At 56.9% G+C, this 23,954-nt stretch overlaps 3 protein-coding genes across 6 annotated transcripts in view; all 3 read right to left on the bottom strand.

Moving 5' to 3' along the window:
- The window catches only part of ARHGAP4 (Rho GTPase activating protein 4), a 21,803-nt gene extending 11,117 nt beyond the window's left edge, over positions 1–10,686 (bottom strand). Inside the window, exons 1-7 of one of the 4 annotated variants that reach the window (XM_037734285.1) lie at positions 10,539–10,686; positions 3,921–4,125; positions 3,680–3,842; positions 3,412–3,474; positions 2,918–3,100; positions 1,401–1,529; positions 1,080–1,301 (exon numbers count right to left, since the gene is read on the bottom strand). In XM_037734285.1, the coding sequence (XP_037590213.1) occupies positions 1,080–1,301; positions 1,401–1,529; positions 2,918–3,100; positions 3,412–3,474; positions 3,680–3,842; positions 3,921–4,125; positions 10,539–10,653 (1,080 nt within the window). In that variant the 5' untranslated portion in view covers positions 10,654–10,686. Of the gene's footprint in view, positions 1–1,079; positions 1,302–1,400; positions 1,530–2,917; positions 3,101–3,411; positions 3,475–3,679; positions 3,843–3,920; positions 4,126–4,527; positions 4,853–8,755; positions 10,509–10,538 lie in introns of those variants that run through there. The other 3 variants (XM_017516678.2, XM_017516679.2, XM_037734286.1) reach the window with 3 other exon arrangements.
- A 1,758-nt stretch (positions 10,687–12,444) lies between these two features.
- NAA10 (N-alpha-acetyltransferase 10, NatA catalytic subunit) lies at positions 12,445–17,958 on the bottom strand. Its single transcript, XM_017516672.2, has 8 exons — positions 17,762–17,958; positions 17,257–17,355; positions 16,822–16,880; positions 15,082–15,127; positions 14,864–14,979; positions 14,620–14,664; positions 13,308–13,392; positions 12,445–12,747 (listed from the first exon to the last, which is right to left on the bottom strand). Exons 1-8 carry the CDS (start codon positions 17,780–17,782, stop codon positions 12,511–12,513), a joined length of 708 nt encoding a protein of 235 aa, XP_017372161.1. The 5' UTR covers positions 17,783–17,958; the 3' UTR covers positions 12,445–12,510.
- Positions 17,959–18,166: 208 nt separating this feature from the next.
- Positions 18,167–23,954, bottom strand: part of LOC108294736 (renin binding protein) — an 8,658-nt gene continuing 2,870 nt past the window's right edge. Inside the window, exons 7-11 of the mRNA XM_017516667.2 lie at positions 23,516–23,597; positions 23,051–23,226; positions 21,683–21,814; positions 18,396–18,483; positions 18,167–18,302 (exon numbers count right to left, since the gene is read on the bottom strand). Of these exons, the coding sequence (XP_017372156.1) occupies positions 18,184–18,302; positions 18,396–18,483; positions 21,683–21,814; positions 23,051–23,226; positions 23,516–23,597 (597 nt within the window). The 3' untranslated portion in view covers positions 18,167–18,183. The remainder of the gene's footprint in view (positions 18,303–18,395; positions 18,484–21,682; positions 21,815–23,050; positions 23,227–23,515; positions 23,598–23,954) is intronic.

The following is a 23,954-nucleotide window of genomic DNA, read 5'->3' as shown; positions in this document are numbered from 1 at the left end:
GAACATTTTCAGATGTGCAAAGTCAGGAAACCCTTGGTGAAGGCTTCCACCAAAACAAGGGTATCAAACCAAGAAATGCTGCCGTGGAATCCAGAAACCGAACACCGGGCAGGGGAGCTCCCGGCCAGCAGCTTCAGAGAAGGCCTAGAAGTGAAGCCGTCCAGACTGGGGGGCTCTGGGGGCAACACAGAGGAGAAGGTGGGCCCCACAGGGTGCCTGGTGCGGAGGACAGTGTTCCATTGAGCAGCATTCCTGAGGCGAGGCTGTTATTAATTCCGGAAGAAAAACTGTCCAAGCTGAAGGACATGTGATCCTAATAGTACATGGCACAGCTGCCAACAGTACCTGTTGTCATGGTGATTTAAACATTGAATGTTCATTGAGCCAAAAATTCTGGGATAAACTCGCTGGGAGAAGAAGAGGCAGGGAAGCATGTGGTGGCTGTGGGAGATGCTGGTGGTGCTTGGTCGTCACTGGCCAATGGAACACGGCTGCTTGACGCTTGAAGGGGGCGCCAGAGGCATCCGTAGGAAGACTAGAGGTGGAGCTAGGAACATGACGGGTGGGTTTGGGAGCGGCTGTGTCCCGGCGGAAGCCCTGGTGAGGCTGGAGTCTTCGGAAAGGGGCCCGATGTAACCCCAGGTCATCACCAACACCCATCAGGGTGAACTGCTAAAGGAAAAAGCAGCTGGAGGGAGAAGTGTAAAGAAACCCGATTCCGAGGTTGCATGAGCCGAGCTCACACCACTGCACTCCAGCCTGGGTGACAGAGTGAGACTCCGTCTCAAAAAAAAAAACAAACAACAAAAACAACCGATTCCATCTTACCGCGTGTATGGTTCATTTCCTCCCAAGTTTGTGTCACAAAATTTAAAAACAGAATGAAACCAGCCTAGAACAATGTACGGGCAGCCACATGGCCACCTGCTGCACGGGGTGAACAGTTAAGTGTCTTGCCCTCCTTGGACACTTCTGTAGCAGCTGCACTGCCTGGGACCACGGAGAGCTTGGATTCCACCCCACCACCTGCCATTAGTGAAGGCCAAAGAATGCTGAGCCCAGCAGGGGGTGACCCTCACCTCATCCCCGTCGTGGGGCTGGTAATCAAAGCGCAGTGGGGGACAGAAGGCGATAGCGTGCACCTCGAGCACCTTGGCCTTGTCTCCTGGAGGATCCAGGGACTCCACGGCTTCTTCCAGGCTGCCCAGGCCCTGCACTTGAGAGGCCTGGGCGCGGCTCTCAGCAGCCATGTAGCTCCGGAGCACCTGCCCTAGGGCCAAGTGGAACCCTGTGTCGCAGCACTGAGGGAAACAAGGACATGCTTGTGTGGGCCCTGGAGCCTCGGCCTCCCAGCCCCAGGGCACTGGGCACCTTTTCCCACCCGTCCACCAAGGACTCACGTCCATGAGGTCCAAGACGTCACGCAGGTAGTAGTTCCTGACGGCGGCGTTGACGCTGGCCAGGCTCAGCAGGTACTCGTTGCGTGCCTTTGTGCACTTGAGTTTGTGCTCCATGAACTTGGCCTGCCGCTACTCAAGACAATGCAAGCCCACCGAGGTCATGAATGTAGCCAGTGCCTTTTATCACGTCCCCTCCCACTGTGGACAGCTACACCCAACATCCCCCAGGTCCCGTGAATTCAGCACAGCCCAGAAGTCCTGCTGCCTTCCTCACGCCACAGTCCACAGAATGCCCAACCCAGTGCCAGAAGGTGACCTGACTGCCCGGTTGTTCACCCAGCAGCGCTCTGCCACTCCTCACAGAACTATTCACAGATACCTGATGAGTGGAGGGTGTGCATGACACCTCACCACGGAGGGTGCGTCAGAAACCCAGCTTGGAGCCAGCACACAGGTGTGTAGCTGGAAGCAGTCATTGGCCTCTGGGGAGGCTGGGGCTGAGGGGGAACGAGCACCCCAAAGGGTGGGGATAGATCATCAAGGACCATGAGACAGAACCTGCTGGCACCTGGGTTCTAAAGCTGGCATTCTATTTTTTTTTTTTTTTTTTGAGACAGAGTCTTGCTCTGTCACCCAGGCTGGAGTACAGTGGCGCAATCTCGGCTCACTGCAACCTTCGCCTTCCAGGTTCAAGCAATTATCCCACCTCAGCCTCCCAAGCAGCTGGGATTAAAAGCACCTGCCATCATGCCCGGCTAATTTTTGTTTTTTAAATAGAGACGGGGTTTCACCATGTTGGCCAGGCTGGTCTCGAACTCCTGACCTCAGTTGATTCACCCACCTCAGCCTCCCAAAGCACTGAAACTACAGGCGTGGGCCACCGTGCCTGGCTAAAGTTGGCACTCTCACCACAGCAGCCAGGGAGACCTTCCCCCGACACAGCCAAACTCTGCTATTTCCTCTAAGAACACTTGAGGTGCTCGGCTCCCTCTGCTCCCAGAGTCCCAGACCATCACCCCCAGCCCCACACAGCCTGACCACTCCATCCACGCATTTCTCAACCTCCCCACTCTCTCTACAGGGTCCACCTCGATGACCCTTTCTCCATGCGTGTCACCCGATCACCCACCCTAAGTGTCTTCTCGCCCCTCTGAAACCTTACAGGATGGCTGGTGGAACAGCAGAGCTGCAGGGGCCCCGCCTGGAGCGTGCAGAGGCTGCATGAGGCTGTCCAGGGCCAGACAACTGCTCTCCCCGCTCTCTCAGGCCCCAAGAGCCTTCCATATGGAATCCCTGGAACCTGATGGCACTGTCCTGCCATTCCCACCCCCAGCCTGGGGAAGTCACCAGAGCCAGCAGGGTGAGTGGGTGCGGGCCTTCCACTCGCAGGTGAGAAGGGTCTTGCTGAAGGGGTGCAGTCCTCCCCTGCACCCAGCCCTGCCTCCCCCTCAACACAGCAGGTCCTAGTCAGGGCCCATAGCCCACAGGCTTGCTTCTGAGGTGCCCTCCAGGCCCACCTTCTCCACCAGCCGCCCACTCTTCTTGAGGGAGGTCTTGCGGAGGGGCCCTGCCTCAGTGGCCGCAGCGGTGGCAGTGGGTGCACTCCGGCCTGCCCGCTTCTCCTCCTGCCGCTCGGCCTCCCGGAGCTTGGCCTCAGCATTCACGCTCTCTGTGTGATACACCTGGTACGTCTTCTTGGCCTGCAGGGACACCCAAAGCAAGGCGGCGCTGCTGAAGGTCACAGCCCAGCCACTCCCCAACCCTCCACCCCCGCCCCTCTGGAACTTGAACCTCAGAGCTGGGCAATCCCATGTGAGCACCTGGCCTAATGCCCTGTGCCTAGGGAGAGGGGGCCTTTGCCCCTTAACCCCCAAACCCAGGACTCCCCTAGGTGCACACTTCTCCCTGAGCCTGGTTTGGGGCAATGTGATGGTCTGGGGATTTTCCTCCCTAATGAGTATCATTTCTCCCTGAACTGTTGGGATGGGCCCCTCCCCAGCCCTGTCCTCACCGTCTGGAGCTCTGAGACCACCTCCAGGAGCTCATCCTGCAGCTGCTGCTCCAGATCCCTGCTCTAGAGGTGGAGGCAAGGGTGAGCACGCCACAGCTCAGAGAGGCACCCACCAGCACTCGAGGTTCTGCCCAGCTCAAGCCCCATCTGGGGGGCACACAGGTTCACTCTGCCTGGTCCCCACCTGGCCTCCGGTGCCCTCCCAGCCACAGCACCTCCCAATCCCAAAGCCTCGAACACCTCCCATAGCCCAGGGTGAGAGCCTCACCTTCTTGACCAGGCGCCCCACGTCCTCAGAAATGTGACTCAGGCGCTGGGCCAGGGGCCCGGCCAGCACCTCGCTCAGGGCCGCGCTCTCCCGGCTCTGTTGCCGAGTGTGCTGCAGCAGCACTGCCCAGCAGTGCAAGGGTGACAGGAGGCAAGGCTCCTTCCTGGGGGTAGAGGGGCACTGAGAGCCAGGAGTGGGAGCTTGGGCCCTGCCATGGCCCCCCTGCCAGCACATCACCTACCTGAAGCTTTGGTGCTCCCGGCTGCTCCCCAGGCGGCCTCCGCGGCTGGAGAAACGCTCCGCCAGCTTTTCCAGGCCCCGGGAGTACTCCAGCTCCACCTCGGCGCGTCGCCGCATGAACTCTGCCAACTCCTGCAGCAGCTCCCGCCGCAGCTCACCCTGCAGCTCCAGGCAGCGCAGCTGTTCGCTCAGCTGCCAGCGCATCTCTGTTGGGAGACCATGGCTCAGGCCTGGCCAGCACGCCCTGCCTGGGTCAGCCAGGCCAGCATGGGGTGGGAAAGGCAGAGACACACAGACCCTGATCCCATCTGCTCTGAGGGCTCCTTTGGACTTAGCATAAGCTGAAGGCAGGAGCTAAGAGGGGAGGAAAGGGCTAGGCCCCTGCAGGCAGATCTGGCCTCAGCTGTCCAGCTGACCTCTGCTGAGGCTAGCAAGAGATGGCCAGACCCACCCGGTTGAGGAGGAAGGGGAAGGGTGTCCCAGCAAGAGGGGAGAGCCGTGCAAAGGCCCGGAGTGAGAGGGAGCAAGGCCGCCCTGGGAAGGGTGAAGCCCACCATGGTGGGTGAAACACAGACCCAGCCCGTCTCACCCCAACACCAGCCAGGCACCTTTCATTTTGACTTCCCGTCTCTCCGTCGTTCCTGGAAAGCCCCTGAATGGCTTCCCCTGCCACTTCCTTCCCCACTGGTACCCAGGCCCCAGGAGGTGGCAGCCTCCCTTGCAAACACACAGATACACAGCACACAGATCACAGCACTGCTCAGGGCAAGCCTGCAGCTAACTCGCAGTCTCAGTGGCTGGGGAACCTTGCCCTCAGGCCCCAGGGGAAAGGGCAGTCCACAGTGAGGGCTTCGTGCCAGAGAGAGCTGATCCAGCCTGATAAGTGAAAGGCTGGGGGAGGGAGCTAGCCCCTGTCTTCTGTCCCCACTTCCCACTCCTAATCACCCTGCCCCCACCCGTGCAGACAGACAGCCCCACCCAGGGCCCCATACTGCCAGCCTTTTGCACCCTATCACTGGCTTGATTTGGCAATGCTGCTTCCCTGACACAGGCCTGAAGCAAAGAAGTACCCGCCCGGCAAGTTTAAGCAACCTGCAGAAGACGCTTTTGCCACCTGCTGAGTGCCCAAGCAGGTCCCGAGTAAATAAGATGACATATCGGCCTCTGGCCAGCAGGCTGCCCACCTACTCATCACCACCCACATCCCGAGGGAGGGACATGAATTGATTTCTTCATTAAGCAGGATGTTGATTATGCACCCATTCTGTGACAAGCACGTTCTAGATACAGAGGCAAAGAGGGTTGACCAAGTGTCTACCCTCCTGGAGCTGGGATTGGAATGGGGGCACAGACACATGTCCATGGGCTGATGGACACACAAAGCAAGATCAAAGCAGGGGCTGGGGGGGTGGCAAGGAGCTCTTTTTAAAGGAGGGTGGTCAAGAACAAGACGCATCGTTGGAGCAAAAAGCTGGAGCCCGCTACGAGGCGTGCCGGGGACAATCTGAGAGGCTGGTAGGGACAGATGGCACAGAGCCCATGGTCTAGGGAGAATTCCCAGCTGGACTCCGAGTGAGAGAGGTGCTTCATTTACAGGCCCCACCGCACTGCCTGGTGGAGCCCAGGTGGCAGCTACTGCACTAGTCCAGGCAAAAGACTGCAGGGTTTCAGACCGGAAACAGTGGGGGAGGACTCCGCTGGGAACAGCTCAATCTCGTTGGATTTCTGTCCCACCAGTGACTTCCCAGGGGCTGCTGCATGGAGACCCTGTGGGTGTGGCCTGCCCAGCATTCCTACCTCCTCTCCAATCTCCTCTTGGAGAACGTCCGCTCCCTAGTCTCGGCTCCGTCGACTCCAGGTGCCCCAGCCCTGGCTGCATGCATCACTCACCCCTCTGCCCCTCCACTCCCTGCCCCCACAAGACTAGCCAGGTGAGGGACCCAGGAGACTGACCCTTCCAATGGAATCACCGAAGAGGAGAGCTCTTCCCACCAGGGGATCAAGCTGTGTAAGTGGAAGCCTGGGGTGGGGGAACTTCCGACAAAGCAGAGCAGAGCCCATGGTACCAAGGGAGACAGATGGAGAGTGTTCTCATCCTATCAGACGCTGGCCTCCTGTGGTTGACTGGTCAGCTACAAAGGCCGGGTGGGGTAGGCGCTTATGTCATTTGAAATCAGAAGACTCCTCACTGAATCAGTTTAATGTTTTGTTTTGTTTTGAGATGGGGTCTTGCTCTGTCGCCAAGGATGGAGTGCAGTGGCGCCATCTCAATTCACTGCAACCTCCACCTCCCGGGTTCAAGCGATTCTTTTGCTTCAGCCTCCCGAGTAGCTGGGACTACAGGTGCCCAACACCACGCCCGGCTAATTTTCGTATTTGTGTTTTTAGTAGATACAGAGTTTCACCATGTTGGCCAGACTGGGTCTGAAACTCTTGACCTCAGGCGATCCGCCCGCCTTAGCCTCCCAAAGTTCTGGGATTATAGGCGTGAGCCACCTCGCCCAGCCCAGTTTAACATTTTTTTGATAAAAGTAAATTTCACAGGCTGGGTGCGGTGGCTCGAGCCTGTAATCCCAGCACTTTGGGAGGCCTAGGCAGCGGATCAGCAGGTCAAGAGATCGAGACCATCCTGGCCAACATGGTGAAACCCCGTCTCTACTAAAAATACAAAAATTAGCTGGGTGCAATGGCGTGTGCCTGTAGTCCCAGCTACTCGGGAGACTGAGGCAGGAGAATTGCTTGAACCCGGGAGGCGGAGGTTTCAGTTAGCCGAGAGTGTGCCACTGTACTCCAGCCTGGCGCCTGGCGACCGAGCGAGACTCTGTCTCAAAAAAAAAAAAAAAAAGTAAATTTCATTTCATTCCAATAAAGGTCTTAGACGACTGCTTGCCTCACCGTCCCTCTGGAGCCTGCCCTGCCCTTCTTCCCCCAGAGGAATACAATCCCTGGGGACTTATGATAACTGAACAGTGCAGAAAGAACCAGCAGAGAGAACCGCTGCCTTTCTTCATCATTGCCGGCAGCAAACACTGACTGGAAGTCATGTCCCGGTCCAGATCCGGGCACGCACACTGGTGTTGAGCAGGAAACGTGAATTGCAAGTCGATTGCATTGGTGGCTTTCCCGGCAGAGCTTTCAGATCTCAGTTCAGACAAACTCGTCAGCATGCCCTGTCCTGACCTCCCCCTAAACTAGGGCTGGCCGTCTTCTGACCCCTTCTTGGCACCCTGCACTTTCCTTTTGCAGTGCTTATTATCACAATGGAAAGTCTATGTCTCCGCCACTAGACCCGTGAGCCAATGTGAGGGTGGGGCACCGACGCCATCTGCAATCAGGAGAGTCCTCACTGAATCGTTTTTACTCTGGGTAAAAAGCCAGGGCTAGAGGGGCTGGAGGGACTGGAGGGGCTGGGATAGCACAGATGTATAGGAAACATCTGGCCAAAGGCGAGCTGGAATCCATGTCTGCCTGAATTACAGAGCAGGGCCAGGCTCCACCAGCACTTCCTGTGAGCAAGGCATTCAGTCTCACTTCTGCTGACAAGCAAAACAGCAGAGATGATGGTCTCCAAAACCACGGCTATGCTGACCTTTGAGAATTTAGGGTGTCAAGATAGTGACCCCCATTTTGTAGCATGGTAGGATGTTTTTCCAGGGACTGGGACGCAGACCCAGAGGAAGCAAGGAACCCTTAGACAGTCCTGCTCGAAACCCCAACTTTTCAGTGGGAAATCACTGACCCATATTTGCTGATTGAAGTTTTCCAAGTCTTTCAGTTTCCTGGCATTTTGGGGAAGCAGGATGGAGATCATTACCTCCATCTGAGAAGATGATGGTGAGGCTCGGAAAGCTGGCTCGCCCTGTGTAGTTACCTCAAGCTGGCTCTGGACACAGGTTGAGTCTTCCAAAGGAGGAGGACTGGGGCATATTTTGGTATAAATTGCTTGCACTGAATAATGAGGTTGGAACCTACATCTCTGGGTTGAAAGGCACTTCAAGGGTCATTGCATTGTATGTCCTAGAATTTGTAGTGCTGTGTGACTATGGGCGAGTCACTGCACCTCTCTGAGCTTGTTTCCGTAATTGGCAAAATGGAGTGATTGAGAGTGATATGGAGGAGCTGCTGGCGCTGAGATGTTGCCTTTTTCCTTTGCAAGAGTTACCATGCCCTGAATAAGATGGGCACAAGCAATTGGCTAAGAATTTGCAAAGCTGATTTGAATGTGATTTGCACATGGGTGTTTATCAGAACCCGAAGAGGTTCAATATCAGAAGGCTGAGAAGCAAGCCCTGCTGAATCTCTCAACCAAGACTCACTGCGCCAGCTTGACCCAGAGACAGTGGCCCTCGCCTCTGATCCCCCTCAGTGCCAAAGGGAGGCAAAAGGTGCTGGGACTCCAGGGACTGCAGTAGGGTTAGGGCCAGGTGATCTCCACCAATCCACTCACCCAGACTCCCTTACCCACTCCCCAGCCAAATCAAGGTGGTAGGCTTCACTGTAGCTAGAACACTGCCTCCTGGGGGCACGTTGGTGCATCCGGCTCCCCTTTACCAGCGGCCACCAGTGTCTCCACTGGGCCTTGGGTGAGGAACAGAGACCCAAGGAGAACAGACACCAAACGAAGGAAGAGAGGAAAGGAGAAAGGGAAGATGGCAGGCGGTTGAGGCCAAACGTGGTGCGGAAGCCCGCAAGGGGCTCAGGCTCCCTCCTCCACCCCCTCCAGATGTCGCTGAGGAGAGCATCGGGCCCTGGGTCAGTTCGGGGACGCTTGGAGCGCCCTCACGACCTTGGGGGTCTCCGCAGGAAATGGGCCGGGAGCGCCCGGCGCCCTCTCACCTTTGACTTGCGTCTCATACTCAGCCTGCAGCCCCCGCTCCCGCCGCAGCTTCCCGTGAGCGGCCATGGCGGCCTGGCGGCCGCGCCGTCGAGCCCCACTGCTCCCACGCGGCCGCGAGCAGGCCCGGCGCCGGGACTTGGGGGCGCTGCGGCCAGCACCCTGCGCGGGCTCCGCCCAGCCCCGCCCCCAGCGCGGCTCCCGGTGGGGCGGGGCGGCCCAGGCCTCGCACTGCCCGCGAGGGGCTCCTGGGGGCAGGGCGCCCCTTGCAACCCCGCTGTGCCCTGGCCTTGTCGTCCCCTCCCACTGGGCCTACACCTAGGCTGCCTTGTGCCGAAAGCCCCACTGCCAAGCAGCTGGGGCGGGTGTGAGAGCCCGAGGTAAGCGGGTATCCCTGGCTGCAATCCTGCCACCACCTCCAGACGTCTGTCCGTGGTCACCACTGCCAGACTGCACGGTTCGCAGCGGGGCCGCTGGCCCACAGGGCCCGAGTACATGAACACCACTGCTGCTCCAGGCCCTGGACTGCCCCTGGGTTGCTGCTTCCCCCAGACATCAGATGGGGTCGTCCCTTCCCAGGGAGCCTTGAGAACTGGGGTGGAAAGTTCGGAGGGGAGGAGAAGGAAAGTCATCGCCAGACAGCAGAACCTCAGCAGCTGGCTGCTGTTCCCTCCAGGACCCCTTGGTGGGGGAGCAGGGTTCAGCTCTGGTTCCCCTTTTGCTCAGCCCCACAATTTCCACATAGGCGGTTACCACTTCCTGCTGCCGGAAGAGACTGCTCTGCCTCCCTTCCCCTGCAGCTGCACCTGCCCATCATAGGCCTGAGGGGGGCAGCCCCCTCAGAGTAAGGTCTTAGCTACCCTGGGGGCAAGTTTGGGGCCTCCCTCATCCAGGGGTGGTGGGGCTTCTTCCTCCACCCACTACCACAGGGCAGCAGCTTTTCTCTGGGAAATCGGGAAGGCAGGACGCAGGACATTGTTGACATGCCAAGCAGACAACTGGCTTCAATTTGCTGGGAGGGAAATCCCTGGCATGTAGACTTGGGGAGAGGGACAAAGCACTTGGGCACCAGGAGTGTGTCCCGAAAGCGGGCCTGCGGGCACCAGTACAGGGGTCCTAGGCGTGTATGTGCACGGATGTCAGAGTCAGGCTCTGTGCAAATGCGGGCACACATGGCCTTGACCTGCAGACCTGGGGAGGAGGGGAGGCTGTGCAGGTACTTCCTGCCTTTCAACTATGAGCAATTCTCTTGCCCAGAAGGAAAAAACACTCCCTTAGCTCCCCGCCCCCTTCTCCCAGTACCCAGGCCCTTCTCGAAGACGTTGTTGTGTGGGTCTGCAGGACCTGAGGCTTTGAGGCCTGGGAGCTAGCCAGACCCAGGCAGGCCCAGGACCTGGACTTCCAGCAGCTGGTCTCGGAAATGCTGAGGTTCGAGTACTCCAGCAAGCCCAGAGAGTCTGCGCCCCTGCCCACGGCGCGCACAGCCGCACCCACACCCCAGCCTGCTCCCGCTCGGGAGACTCACACGTCCCACCAGTGCCTCAGGCCAAGGGGAATCAGGGATCCCAGCCCCTCATTAGCTGACCCCAACACACCCTGCTCCTCCATCCGAGCCCCGACTGGTCCCCAAAGGTCCCTCCACCCAGCAGAGACAGGCACAGGGCTCAGGCAAGCAGGAAAGGGCTCAGTCCGTGCTCCATTCAGCCCGTGCTTTAGAACCTGAGTGTTGGGCCCTGGCTTTCAGGGCACTTGTGTGGCATTTAACGCCCTGAACTCAACTGTCACCTGCTGCTCGCTCTATCCTTAGCTCCGCTGTTCCTTCAAGGCATCCTAAAGCCAGGCAGCCCGCAGAAAGCGCGGACCTGCCCGCGTGGGGACAGAGGGAGCGGCGGACAGGCATCGGGCCCGCTAGGGACAGAGGGCAGAGGGCGGGCCGAGCAGGAGAGGAAGGAGGGCGCCGAGGGAGCCTAGCACAGCTTCCTTCCACGGGCGCCGGTGCGCGGCAGACGCAGTGCGCATGCCCGCCCTTCCCCGACCCCCTGCGCGCAGAGCTCGGCGCCGCCGAACCAATCAGAGCCTGGGAACGAAGCTTGCCGCCAGCTTGCGAACCGGAAGACACTGACGCCAGGCACGGGGCGGGACAGGGCGCCGCCTCTGGCCCATACAAGGGAAGCCCACGTCTTGAGCCAATCAGAACACAGCCTCGCCCGAGCCGGGAACTGGAGAGCTGTGGGCGTGCGGAGGCGCGACTTTCCGGTCCCGGCCCCGCCCTGCCGAGCTCTGGGCTCGGCTTCCACCGCGGCAGGCTGCCTGCTGGTCACGTGCGACACGCCAGCCAACGAGAACCGAGCTCCAGGCCTGTATGGCGAATTTTCAACCTGGCAGAGCAGCAGTGTGCCACCTGCAGTGGCAGAGATGTTGTGTATAGAGACGGCTCAGGAATACAGGGCCCGCCCAGGGACTAGGGACAGCAAGTGATGACTTTGCAGCCGGAGGGAATAGGAGGGAGTAAAGACACAGGAGCGAGCGTTATGGTCAGGGTGACTCCATGAAAAACAGGATTTTGATATATATGTATTACGTATTTTTTTTTCTCTGTCCCTGGAGTGTGGTAGCATGATCTGGAATCACAGCAACCTCCACCTCCCAGGCTTAAGCGATCCTCCTGCCTCAGCCTCCCGAGTAGCCAGGATTACAGGTGTGCACCACCACGCCTCGCTAAGTTTTCTATCTTTAGTGGAGATGGGGTTTCACTATGCAGCCCAGGCTGGTCAACTCCTGAGCTCAAGTGATCCGCCCACCTCAGCCTCCCAAAGTGCTGTGATTACAGGTGTGAGCCACCATACCCAGTTTTGTATTCTGCATGAAATTGTAATGAGGGATACATAGCTTTATGCATTTGTGTAACCCCATAGAAACTGTACAACACAGACAAGGACCCTAATGTGAAACATGGGCTACAGTTTACAATAACATATCAGTATTGGCTCATCAACAGAAACAAACACACCAACTAATAATACAAAATGTCAACAGGAGAAACGGGGGGAACTTTACTAAAAATCAATTATTTTCAACTACGAACTCAGGTTACGGAGCAGACCCAAGAGGTATCCTGGACTCACTGACCATTAGGGTGGCAGGAGAGGGAGGACTCAGGGACCACTGATGGGGCTTGAGCAACTGGGCATCTGGCTGGGTCATTACTCAGACAGGACAGCTGTAGATAGGCCCAATGAGCAGTTGGATGTCTACATCTGAAGTTCACGAGTGTGCATCGTAGCTGCTGTGGCCCAAAGCAAATGTGATTAGGAGAGAAAAGGGCTTTTCCCAAGAATGGGAGCCTGCTGTTGACCTTTGAGCCTGCGCGGCCCAGGCTTGCACAAAACACATTCAGCGTGGCCAAGCAGGCCTCCAAGGCAGGGTCTCTCCCAGAAGTCCAGGGCCTCCTTCCCTGGGGCCACAGCTGCTGAAGGTCATGAGACTGGGGAGTCCCACCCCCAAGGCTCTCACAAAGCTCTTCCCTTCTACTCGGGCCTGGCAGGATGCCCTGGGTCAAAAGGCTGTGAGGCTCACATCCCCACCAGACAGAGGACCTGGAGAAACACACCTTCTAAATGTGCACGTGCACACATGCGCGCGCTCACGCGCGCGCGCACACACACACACACACACACACACACACACGAAGTTCCCCAGTGCCACGGAGCGAATTTATTGTGAAAGCTCGTGGGGTGAGGAAGGGATGGGGCAGGCTCTAGGAGGCCGAGTCGGAGGCCTCTGAGCTGTCTTTGACATCTGTGCTCTCTGTGGTCTCGCTGACCTCGCTGAGGTCCTTGCTGTCCCCACCACTATCCTCGGCAGCCAGGCCCTTCTCCTCCCGACAGGCCTCTACTGAGCTCGGAGGTGAACTGCCTTTGCTCTCCACCTTGTTCTCGATGGCGCCCAGCACCACGTGCCTGCCCTTCTCCTTCAGCTCCAGGTGCCGCCTCAGCTGCCGCCAGGAGCCCAGAGAGAAGCAGGAGCAAAGAGACAGGGCCTAAGTTTCCAGACAAGGGGAGCCTGGACCTGTCACTGGCTGAGGGGAGGGGCATAATGAGAAGCAGCAGGGCTAGGCAAGACACGGGGGACTGAGTGGGGACACCTGGCTGGAGCCTTGCTCACTGCTCCCTGGGTTCACTGACTACCATGGAGGCCCCCACGACCAAGTGCTGCCCTTGAACAGCCCTGCCACCTTGGGCAGAACCCTGACTCAGAACTACCTCTGAGCAGACAGGCCACCCACTGGTCCCCAGCTGTCCCACTTCCCTTCTAAAAGCCTCCTTCCTCTGCCTCTCCCACCGCCCTCCAGGCTGCTGCTAGGCAGACAGCCTCCTCTAAAACCCAGCCTAGGAAACTGAGGCCGTGACTCCTGGCAATGTGGCCACAAGAGCTGGCACCCAAAGTTGGTCTTGCCTCCAGCCACTGTCCCAGGGCTCCCAAGTGCTGCCACCTCCCCACCGCCCGCAGGGCCGATCCCACTGGCCTTGCTTGGCTTCATTGCAGCGCTCTCACCTCGTCGGCCATCTGGGTGAGATCCCGCTTCATGGCGTAGGCATCCTCCCCATCTGCATAGTATTTGGGCTCCACTTCACTGATCCTGGGGGCAGAGGGCAGAGAGCAAGGAGGAAGACCCATACCCGAGGCACATACTCCTCTGCTCCTGGCATCATGGCTACTGAAGCAAGGTGCCATGTTTTCTCCCTGAAGGCTCCATCCTGAGACAGCAAGTCCAGCCTGAAAGAATCCTCCAGTGGCCCCACTTCCAGTGCGGCCTGCCCTCTGCTCTCTCCAGCAAAGGCTCCAGGTAACAGTGGCCCGCCCCACCCCTGTCCTGCCCCTGTTCTGTGTCCTTGGCCTGGCTACTAAGGATTCCCCTTCTGTGGTTTCTTGTGAGCTGAAGCCCTGAATTCAGCCTTCCCCTTCCCTTTCTGCCCTGCTTCCTATCCCTTACTGAGCTGCCTCACCACAGCTATGAGAACGCAGGAAAGAGGGTGAGCCCTTTCAAGGGCAGGCATGCCTACGCAGCACGGCCTGGCCTGCACTGGGGAGGTATGCGTGCAGGCTCGGGTGGCCATGTCCCTGGAAGGTTGGCCCTGTTAGACCTCAGACATGAGGACTGTTGACTTCACTACAAAGCAGTTCCCACCAGACATCCTCATTTGGGTCACAGATCCTTCCTGCTAGCACCCAGCCCATAGGCCACCACCCTTCCCAACAGTTAAACAGGTGCTGAGTGCAGTTAGCATCCCTCCACAGGCAGCCCACCCCAGCTTCACTTGCAAGCACTTTTTTCCACTGTCTACTGGGCACAATGACTGCCAAGTTCTCTCTCCTGGGCCGGGCACACGGGGTCTCCTGGTCCTCAGCAGACCTGCCCCGTCCACTAGGCCACCTGGTCGCCGGCCCTTTCTTCCTGAACATGCATTCTCCTTGCTTCTGCTCTCTCTTAGATGCTTCCAGGCACTTGGTCACACAGAGGCCTGCTCCTTAGCATCTGCTCATGCCACAGACCCACACCTCTCTATTCCCAAACATGATTAAACAACCCTGTGCCCTTCACCAGCCTCAGCCAGCATAGGCCAGAGCTCCTCCATCACAACACACACCAAGCACATTTCAGCAGGCAGGTGCTGTCCCCATGCTGGCTTTTCAACCATCAGCCACCAAGTGAGTGTGGAGGCATCCTGGCAGCGCTGGGATCCACAGCCTCCTCCCCATAGCTAGCCCACCCCCTGCCTGGGAGGCAGCTCAGCTGGTCTCAGTTGCCCTGATGGCCAGACCTGGGACCAGCCCCAACCTATTACAAATACCAAGATCTACTTACTGAAAGTTGAGGGTGTTGGAATAGAGGTGCAGGGCGGCCCGGTTACTGCAGGGGAACAAGGCACTGCTGAGCTGCACGGATTTGGCCAGGCAGGGGTAGCACGTCCAGGTCCTGCCCCTCCCTCTGGTCCCTCCTTCCCACCAATCCCACCTCCCGGATCTTCACCAAAAGCCAAGGCCCCCCAGGACTCCCGTCAAGGCAGCATCTCTCCCCTCAATCCCCCTTCCCTCAGCCCAGCTTCCACCTCTTCCTGACATGCAGGGAGACGTATTTGGCATTGAAGTTCTCTATCATGGCTCGAGAGGCCTGGTCCATCAGTTTCTGTGCCAGACCGAGGCGCCGGTGGGAACGCTTCACAGCCTGGTGGAAGAGCAGAGAGGGGATGAGGGGCTGGGACCCTGAGGGCTGCCCCAACTAACCCCCACTTCCACCCCCACCAGAGCCTGGGTGGACTCTACAAACCAATGAGGTGATATGTCCATGGGGCACATCATCTGGGTCCTCTTCCCTGGAGAGAGAGGAAGGAGAAGCTGCAAAGGAGCTCTGTGAAGGCACCTCCACCCCCACCCCCTGCCATACGTAGAGTGGACATGCAAACTCTAGGCTAACTTAAGTGGCCCTACAGCCACTTAAGACCCCAGCTGGGGGAGAGCTGGGAGCCTCCTGGATCGGCGCAGCCCATCCTGCCACCCTCTGCTGCCTAAAATCCCCATGCATGCTGGGTGTGGTGGCATACGCCTAGAGTCCCAGCTACTTGGCAGGCCAAGGCAAGAGGATCGCTTGAGCCCAGCAGTTCAAGACCAGCCCGGAAAACATAGTGAGACACCATCTTCACAAAAAAAGTGTTTAAATGATGGCCGGGCGCGGTGGCTCAAGCCTGTAATCCCAGCACTTTGGGAGGCCGAGGCAGGTGGATCACGAGGTCAAGAGATCGAGACCATCCTGGTCAACATGGTGAAACCCCGTTTCTACTAAAAATACAAAAAATTAGCTGGGCATGGTGGTGCGTGCCTGTAATCCCAGCTACTCAGGAGGCTGAGGCAGGAGAATTGCCTGAACCCAGGAGTCGGAGGTTGCGGTGAGCCGAGATCGCACCATTGCACTCCAGCCTGGGTAACAAGAGTGAAACTCCGTCTCAAAAAAAAAAAAAAAAAAAAAAAAAAGTTTAAATGAGCTGGGTATGGTGGCGCATGCCTGTGATCTCGGCTGCTTGGGAGGCAGACGTGACAGGACCATTTGAGCCTGGGAGGTTGAGGCTGAAGTGAGCCATGATCACACCACTGCACTGCAGCTTGGGCAACAGAGCAAGACCCTGTCTCAAAAAAGATAAAGAAAAAAAGAAATGAGCCGTCAACCCATGCGAAGACAAGGCAGAAGCTTAAATGCATATTACTAAGTGAAAAACAGCCAGGCTGAAAAGGCTGTATATGGTATGATTCCAATTCCATAACATCCTGGAAAAGGCAAAACTATGCAGACAGTAAAAAATCAGTGGTTGCCAGGGGTTAAGGAGAGGGAGGGATGAATGCGTGGAACCCAGTGAAACTATCCTGTGATAATACAAGGTGGACACATGCCATTTGGTCAAAACCATAAGGCTTACAACACAAAGAGAAGTGCAGTAATGTAAACTGTTGGTTTAGTTCATAATATATCGGCCTGGTGCAGTGGCTCACGCCTGTAATCCCAGCACTTTAGGAGGCCAAGGCGGGTGGATCACCTGAGGTCAGGAGCTCGAGACCAGCCTGGCCCACATGGTGAAACACCGTCTCTACTAAAAATACAAAAATTAGCCAGGTGTGGTACCACATGCCTGTAATCCCAGTTATTAGAGAGGGTGAGGCAGGAGAATCCCTTGAACCCAGGAGACAGACGTTGCAGTGAGCTGAGATCGTGCCACCGCACTCCAGTCTGGGCGACAGGGCAACAGAGTGAGACTCCGTCTCAAAAATAAACAAATAATAAATCACATTCGTTTGTCACTTGTCACAAATGGATCACCCAAATCCAACAGGCTACTAACAGAGGAAACTGGCAGGGAGGGGTGCTGTGGGGTTAGATGAGAACTCCACATCCTTTCTGTTCAACTTTTCTAAAAACTTTCAACTGTACTGAAAATAAAAAGCCTATTCATTTTTTTAAAAGCCCACAGCAGCATCCACCAGACACGTGTAGCTTCTCTCTTCCTCCTTGATGACTCACATTTTGGCCAGGACATACCCCACAATCTTCCCATTCTCGTCCTCAGCAATGTAAGAGAGCTGGTGACAGAGAGGAAAGGGGAATGAGAAAACTTCGTGGTGGAGCTGGAGGAGCCCTTACAGGGACAGAAGCTGGACAAGTGGCGAGCTGTATGACAGCTCACCACCTCCAGGCTGGGTGACCTGGTCTGCCCCAAGCCACACTGTGCCCTCCCCATGCCTGGAAAGAAAACACAATGTGAGGATCCTGCCCTTATTCTCTGCTCCCTTCAGGCGCCTTCTTTTCTTTTGCCCCTGCCTGCGAGCTGAAAACACCCGGGAAGTCATGGACCATAAAGCCCTGTGGGCTGACAGAGTTGTCCACTCCCTTCGAGATGGCCTGATTGGATTTTCCTCGGCCTGGTTTTTCCCACACCCAAATTCAGAAGCTGCCCACCTGGGGCCAGGAGAGGCCATGGTAGAAGTAGTATTTCATCTGGTAGTTCTCGGGCAGGCAGAGGAGGTTGCAGTGCTGCATGTTCATCAGGTCCTCCGGCTGCAGGGAAGGAGGGCAGTGGAAGGAGCTCAGTCAAGGGCGGCTGTGACCACGGGTGAGAAGCCTGCTCCCCGTCGTCTGCTCGGCCCCCCTCCCCCGGGGCTGGGCAGGCACTGTGACGATCTGACTTTGCTCAACGTCCGGAGCACAGGGACAGGCGTGGGCGCCTGGAGGTTCCCGGAGCCCACCCAACGGAGGCCCGACATCACGTAAACAGGAGGGAATCGCAGCCCCTGCCCCACGACCCTGCCTCTTCGGCGGGCTAGGCCAGTCTCAGAGGTCCGGAGGCCGCAGGCCCACGCAGGGCCACCGGGCCAGGCTCGGCCGGGGCCCTCGGGAGCATGCGCAGCAGCCACCGGGCCCGGCGCCCACGCGGCGCGGACAGCCTCCCGTCCCGGGCGCTCACCCTCGCATTGCGGATGTTCATAACGGCGGCGGGGCTCGCGGGTCCCAGCGGATCGTGAAAGCGCAGTCAGCTGCCGCCGCGCTCCGAAGCGACGCCGGGACGGCGGAGGCTGGGACCGGGGCTGGGTTAGCTGGGCGGCAGCGGAAGGGGCGGTGCGCCCCGGGCCGGCCACCGGCCGGAAGTGCACGGCAGCTGGGCCAGTCCTCCCGGCCGCTGGCCAATGCCCGGGACAGGCCAGTGCGCGGGGCGGGCCAATGCAAGCAGCCGATCAGCGATGGGCGGGCCGGGGGGGGGGGGGGGGCGGGGCGGGGCGGACACAGCCCCGGAGCTGGAGCCGGCCCCTCCCTCGGCGCGGCAGCCCTCCTCCCGCGAGCCCACAGACGCGGACGCGCGCACAGCTGCAGGTGGAGCAGACTCAGCCTTTATTCCGCGCCTCGGCGGGCGGGGGCGGGGGCGGGGGCGGGGACGGGGGCCGGGCGGCTCAGCAGGGCACCAAGCATTTCCTCGCACATGGCTAGGCACCGCGGCACGTGGAAACAGCCTGTGGGAGGAGGCAGGAGAGGCCGGCGGGTGGTGAGGGCCGGGAGCCGCCGAGATGCGCGACCCCTGCGTCCCCGCCCTGTCTCCCACTCACCTTTGAAAGGCCCTCCCTTGATGGTGAGGGCCACCTTGCCCTCTCGGTTCAGGTAGCCAAACCATTCCCCGTACTCGGGATCGCGAAACTGGAATAACAGAGACAGTGACAGCTAGCGCCTGCAGGACCCGCCCAGATGCCACTGCAGCTCTACCCAAGGTCAGAGCCCAGGTTGACCCCAGGTAACGTGGCTCCAGAACCAACGATCTTAACCGCAACACCGCATGCTCCACAAAGATGAAAGCAGGAGTGGACGAAGCAGGCAGGCTGCAACTGTATAACCAGCTGGGCAAGAGGACGAGACACTGCAGTGAAATGAAAGAACCTTGCCCTGGGATGTAGAAACGTTCTGTCCTGATTGTGCTGCTGGTTACGTTGATTTAAAGAAACGAAGAACTCGGATGGAGGCGATGACCTGTCATGAAACTCTTCATAAGTGACTCCCTTGGAGCTCCCATTCCCTGCACTGGCCTGTCTTCCAGTAGATGAAACATTGTGCATGTCCAGCAGAGATCTCACGCGTATCCTGGCTCACCATTTTTCCCAAATGCATCTCATCCTCCCTCTGCCCCTGCCCAGTGCCCATTCCACTCTCTTTCCTTCTCTCTTCACGAGCGTTCCAAAGGGCATCTGTCTCAGGGAGGCTTGTCAGTTCGGCCCCTTCTCAAAAGGATCATGGAATCAATTACACTGAAGTCCACCATGAAAATGTCTCTTTAAATTGTGGCCCATAAGAATTGGTGTTCTTGTTTGTAGGTGTAAACAGTTGGTGTATTCTTTGTGGGAGGTAAAACTAGTCCTTGGCTGGTCACAGTGTCTCATGCCTGTAATCCCAGCACTTTGGGAGTCTGGGGTGAGAGGATCACTTGAGGCCAGGAGTTTAAGCCCAGCCTGGGCAACATAGTGAGACCCCATGTCTACAAAAAAAATTAAAGAATTAGCTGGGTGTGCCAGCACACAGCTTTAGTCCCAGCTACCTGGGAGGCTGAGGTGGGAGGATGGCTTGAGCCCAGGAGGTTGAGGCTGCAGTGAGCTGTGATTGTGCCACTGCACTCAGCCTGGGTGACAGAGACCCTATCTAAAAAAAAATTAAAGAAAAAACTAGTTCTGAGTCACACATAACTCAAGATTAAAGTAATTTTAAAAAGAAAAAGAAAAAACTAGTTCTATCTGTATTCATTTTATCTTTTGAGTTACATTGTTCAAGTCCTTATTTTCTGACTATTTGGTCTGACACAGGAAGGTAAAGAAGAATTTCCTTCAATGTCTGGATTTTTGCCTTCTATATTCTCTTATGTTGGTTGGTGCATAATGATTTACCTGTTTTTTCTTTTGTTTTTTTGTTTTTGTTTTTTTGAGATGGAGTTTCCCTCTTCTCACCCAGGCTGGAGTGCAGTGGCATGATACCAGCTCACTCTAGCCTTCACCTCGTGGGTTCGAGTGATTCTCCTGCCTCAGTCTCCGGAGTACTGGGGATTACAGGTGCCCACCACCAAGCCCAGCTCATTTTTTGCATTTTTAGTAGAGATGGAGTTTCACCATGTCGGCCAGGCTGGTCTCAAACTCCTAACCTCAGGTGATCCGCCTGCCTCAGCCTCCGAAAGTGCTGAGATTACAGGCCTGAGCCACCATGCCCAGCCGATTTACATGTTGATTATAACTTTTGTAATTGTTTAATGTCATCTCTATCACATTAAAATGTATTCCTTCAATTTCATTTTAGAGTTAAAATTGGTGGTCCCTAATACATACTTTATGAATGCATTAAATATGAAGATGTAGCTGCAGGTCTAAGAACCCCCGTGGTTTGGAAGTAGTGATGAGCATATGTGACACTGGCAGATGCCTCTCTAACTGCAATGCAATATAAACACATCTGGGACTTCTATTGGTGACAAAGCCAGGCACTGCTGTTACCAATGTGGTTCATTGCCTCCACTCATAGTGGAAGCAAATGCTAGTTTCAGTCAGAGGTTAGTACAAATAAAGACGCGATTTCCCCCACAGGGTTTCAAAGCCCACAGACCCCAGAACAAGACCTCCTGCTATAGTCCTCCCAGCACTGGGGTTTACCAGTGCAGTCGGAGTCATGGCTTTAGAAACACATGACGCATCTTCATTCATTCGTTCACCACCCAGGCCTTCACCACTGGGTGCTGTGCCCTGTCCTGGGCTCAGCAGCTCGAGGTGCCTTCTGGGCAGCAGTCAGGACAGCTTATCACTCTGCTCCTAGCACTTGGGCCTCGGGGGGTCCCTGGCTTGGTTTTCTTCCTATGTCACCACTGATTCTTGTCTCCTTTGCTGGGCCCCCATGTCCCTTTTTGCCTCATAGATCTCAGCAGCATCTGTACTCTTTTTTTTTTTTTTTTGAGACAGACTTTTACTCTGTTGCCCAACCCAGGCTGGAGTGCAGTGGTGTGACCATAACCCACTGTAGCCCCAAACTCCTGGGACTAAGCAGTCCTCCTGCCTCAGCCTCCTGAGTAGCTGGGACTACAGGTGTGCGTGATACCCAGCTAATTTTAAAAAGGATTTTTTAGAGATGGGGGTCTCACTATGTTGCCCAGACTAGTTTTGAACTCCTGGGTTCAAGCAATCCTCCAGACTCAGCCTCCCAAAGTGCTAGGATTATAGGTGTGAGCCACTGTGCTCGGCAGCATCGACATTCTTATGAGCTGAAAACACTCATGGCCCATCCACATCTTTCCCTCTGCACCAGAGACTCAGGAATCCCACTGCCGTTCCACCAGACTGTGAGCCCTTGGTCCCCACGAGCTCCCACCTAGGCCAGCCCTCACTGGCTGGGATGACAGCTACAGCTTCCTCTGCTGTCTCAGCTTCTGCCGTATACCCTACAGGCTTGCCCCACAACACCCTCTCTCCAAGTCCCAGGACAAAAGTAACAAGGGAATCAGACCAGGCAGCTGGAGTCCGTCCCTTGGCCACTCTGCCTTTATCTTCACTCCCAGGCTGACTGGCTCGGCCCCTGCTCAGTGCTTCCCCACTGCCATCTCATAGGAAGGAGCCCCCCACAACCCTCTCCAGCGGTATTATCCCCACAGCTGTCACTCACCAACCCTAAGTCTGCTCCCCCACCCACACCCGCCACAAAAATTCGAGCTCTAGGAGGGCAGGGGCGTCATTAACTGAACAAACAGCACTGGGGCTCTAGGAACTCTCAGACCAGCTGAGCGACTGTGCCCAGCAAGAGGGCAAGAGCACAGCCTGGCCAGACTCCCCTCATTCCCCCATTCAGCCTCTAGAGGGGACAAGGAGGCAGTGCTCACCTGGCAGAAGGTGTACTCAGCCACTTGGTAGAAGAGGCGGAGCAGCTCAGGGTCCCCGCTGTCACTGTAACCCATGAGGAAGGCAATCATGGCTTCGCTGTGCGGCCACCAGAGCTTCATGGCCCACTCCAGCTGAGGAGAGAGCAGAGCTGGGCATCTCAGCATGACACTCCCCTCCCCAACTTTCCAGACCTGGCTCTGTCTCTTTTGGCCCAAGCACTGGAGCTGAATTGCAGGACATCTTTGGAGGTTCTGAAGGACCCTCCCAGTGGCATCAGCTTCCTGACATGTAGATACTTGCAGAGACAACAGGGCCCCAGAGCAACAGGACGTATGTCTGAGCATCAGCGTTTCACCAGCTCCCTGGTGGCCTCCATGTAACATGGGACTGGGGAGGACTGGTGTCAGAGGTGTGTGAACCAGAGCAACTCCATCTTAAACAGGAGCTAGGCAAAATGCGGCTGAAATCTACTGGGCTGCATTCCCAGATGGTGAAGGCGTTCAGAGTCACAGGGTGAGACAGGAGGTCAGCACAAAACACAGGTCACAAAGACCTTGCTAATAAAACCGTTTGCAGTAAAGGATCTGGCCAAAACCCACCAAAACCAAGATGGTGAAGAGAGTGACCCTTGGTTAGTCCTCACTGCTACACTCTCACCAGCGCCATAACAGTTTACAAATGCCATGCAACGTCAGGAACTTACCCTATATGGTCTAAAAAGGGGAGACATTAGTAGTGCACCCCTTGTTTAGCTTGCCATCAAGAAATAACCATAAAAACAGGCAACCATGCCGGGCGCGGTGGCTCACGCCTGTAATCCCAGCACTTTGGGAGGCCGAGGCGGGTGGATCACGAGGTCAAGAGACCGAGACCATCCTGGTCAACACGGTGAAACCCCGTTTCTACTAAAAATACAAAAAATTAGCTGGGCATGGTGGCGCGTGCCTGTAATCCCAACTACTCAGGAGGCTGAGGCAGGAGAATTGCCTGAACCCAGGAGGCGGAGGTTGCGGTGAGCCGAGATCGCGCCATTGCACTCCAGCCTGGGTAACAAGAGCAAAACTCCGTCCCAAAAAAAAACGGGCAACCAGCAGCCCTCCTGGCTGCTCTGACTTTGGAGTAGCCACTCCTTTGTTCCTTTACTTTCCTTTACTCGATGGACTTGCCCTGAATTCTTTCTGGCATGAGATCCAAGAACCTTTCCTGGGGTCTGGATCGCCACCCCTTTCCGGTAACACTGGCACAGAAGCCAACAGCAGGCCTTTAGGTTCCAATCCCTCCGCAAGTTACCCTCTACAAGAAGCACCAATCTCCCTGGGCAGAAAGCCTTAAAACAGGGTGGGTCATGGCCCTGGGTGCTCTCCCACCTGGGTGGGGCAGAAGTCATCAGCATCCTGGAAGTAAAAGAGGCCTCCGTGGTCAGGGTCCCATCCGGAATGGAAGGGCAACAACAGGAACTTGTCAACAACGTGGGCTCGAAGTTCAGGGTCGCCTTTCCGAATGGAATGACGGAGCAGAAACCAACCGGCTTCCAGTGCGTGGCCTGGTAAGGATTGAGGTAAGGAAGGGTCTGGGTGGGGTTGAGGGAGGGACAGAGGGAGCGAAAGCCCCTGGCACCTCCCTGCTCCCTCCCTAACAGTGAGCAATGCTCTGAGCTCCCTGGCCCTGGAAGTCTGCTCCCCTGCAGAAACCCCCAGCCTTGGGAGGTCCCTTCCCCTCTCCTCTGCCTCCTCAAGGCCCCCCCGCTAGGCACTCCCCACATCTGAAGCCTAGAACGCAAGGCTCAGCGCTCCCCTCCTCCTGGGAGGCCCCCAGCCCACCCTGTCCCTCACCTGGGTTCTGCTGTCTCCCTAGGCAGCCAGAAAGTTCCTTGCCATCCTCTGACACATTCTCCAGCACAGCTTGTCCATCCCTCTGCGCGGAAGGAGCAGAAGGGAATGTTGGCTCCAGCCCTTTCCCCCACCCAGCCACCCACTAGAAAGCCCCGGCCCAGGTGGGTGTGGTAGCTCACGCCTATAACCACAGCACTTTGGGAGGCTGAGGCAGGTGGATCATCTGAGGTCAGGAGATCTAGAGCACCCTTTCCAACATGGTGAAATGCAGTCTCTACTAAAAATACACAAATTAGCCAGGCGTGGTGGTGCACGCTTATAATCTCAGCTACTCGGGAGGCTGAGGCACGAGAATCGCTTGAACCTGGGAGGCAGAGGTTGCAGTGAGCTGAGATTGGACCACTGCACTCCACCCTAGGAGACAGAGTGAAGCTTTGTC

The sequence above is a fragment of the Cebus imitator genome, unplaced genomic scaffold, assembly GCF_001604975.1.
Source record: "Cebus imitator isolate Cc_AM_T3 unplaced genomic scaffold, Cebus_imitator-1.0 Scaffold599, whole genome shotgun sequence".
NCBI lineage: Eukaryota > Metazoa > Chordata > Mammalia > Primates > Cebidae > Cebus > Cebus imitator.
The sequence above is the reverse complement of the archived record's forward strand: the minus strand, read 5'-3'. Positions and strand labels throughout refer to the sequence as shown.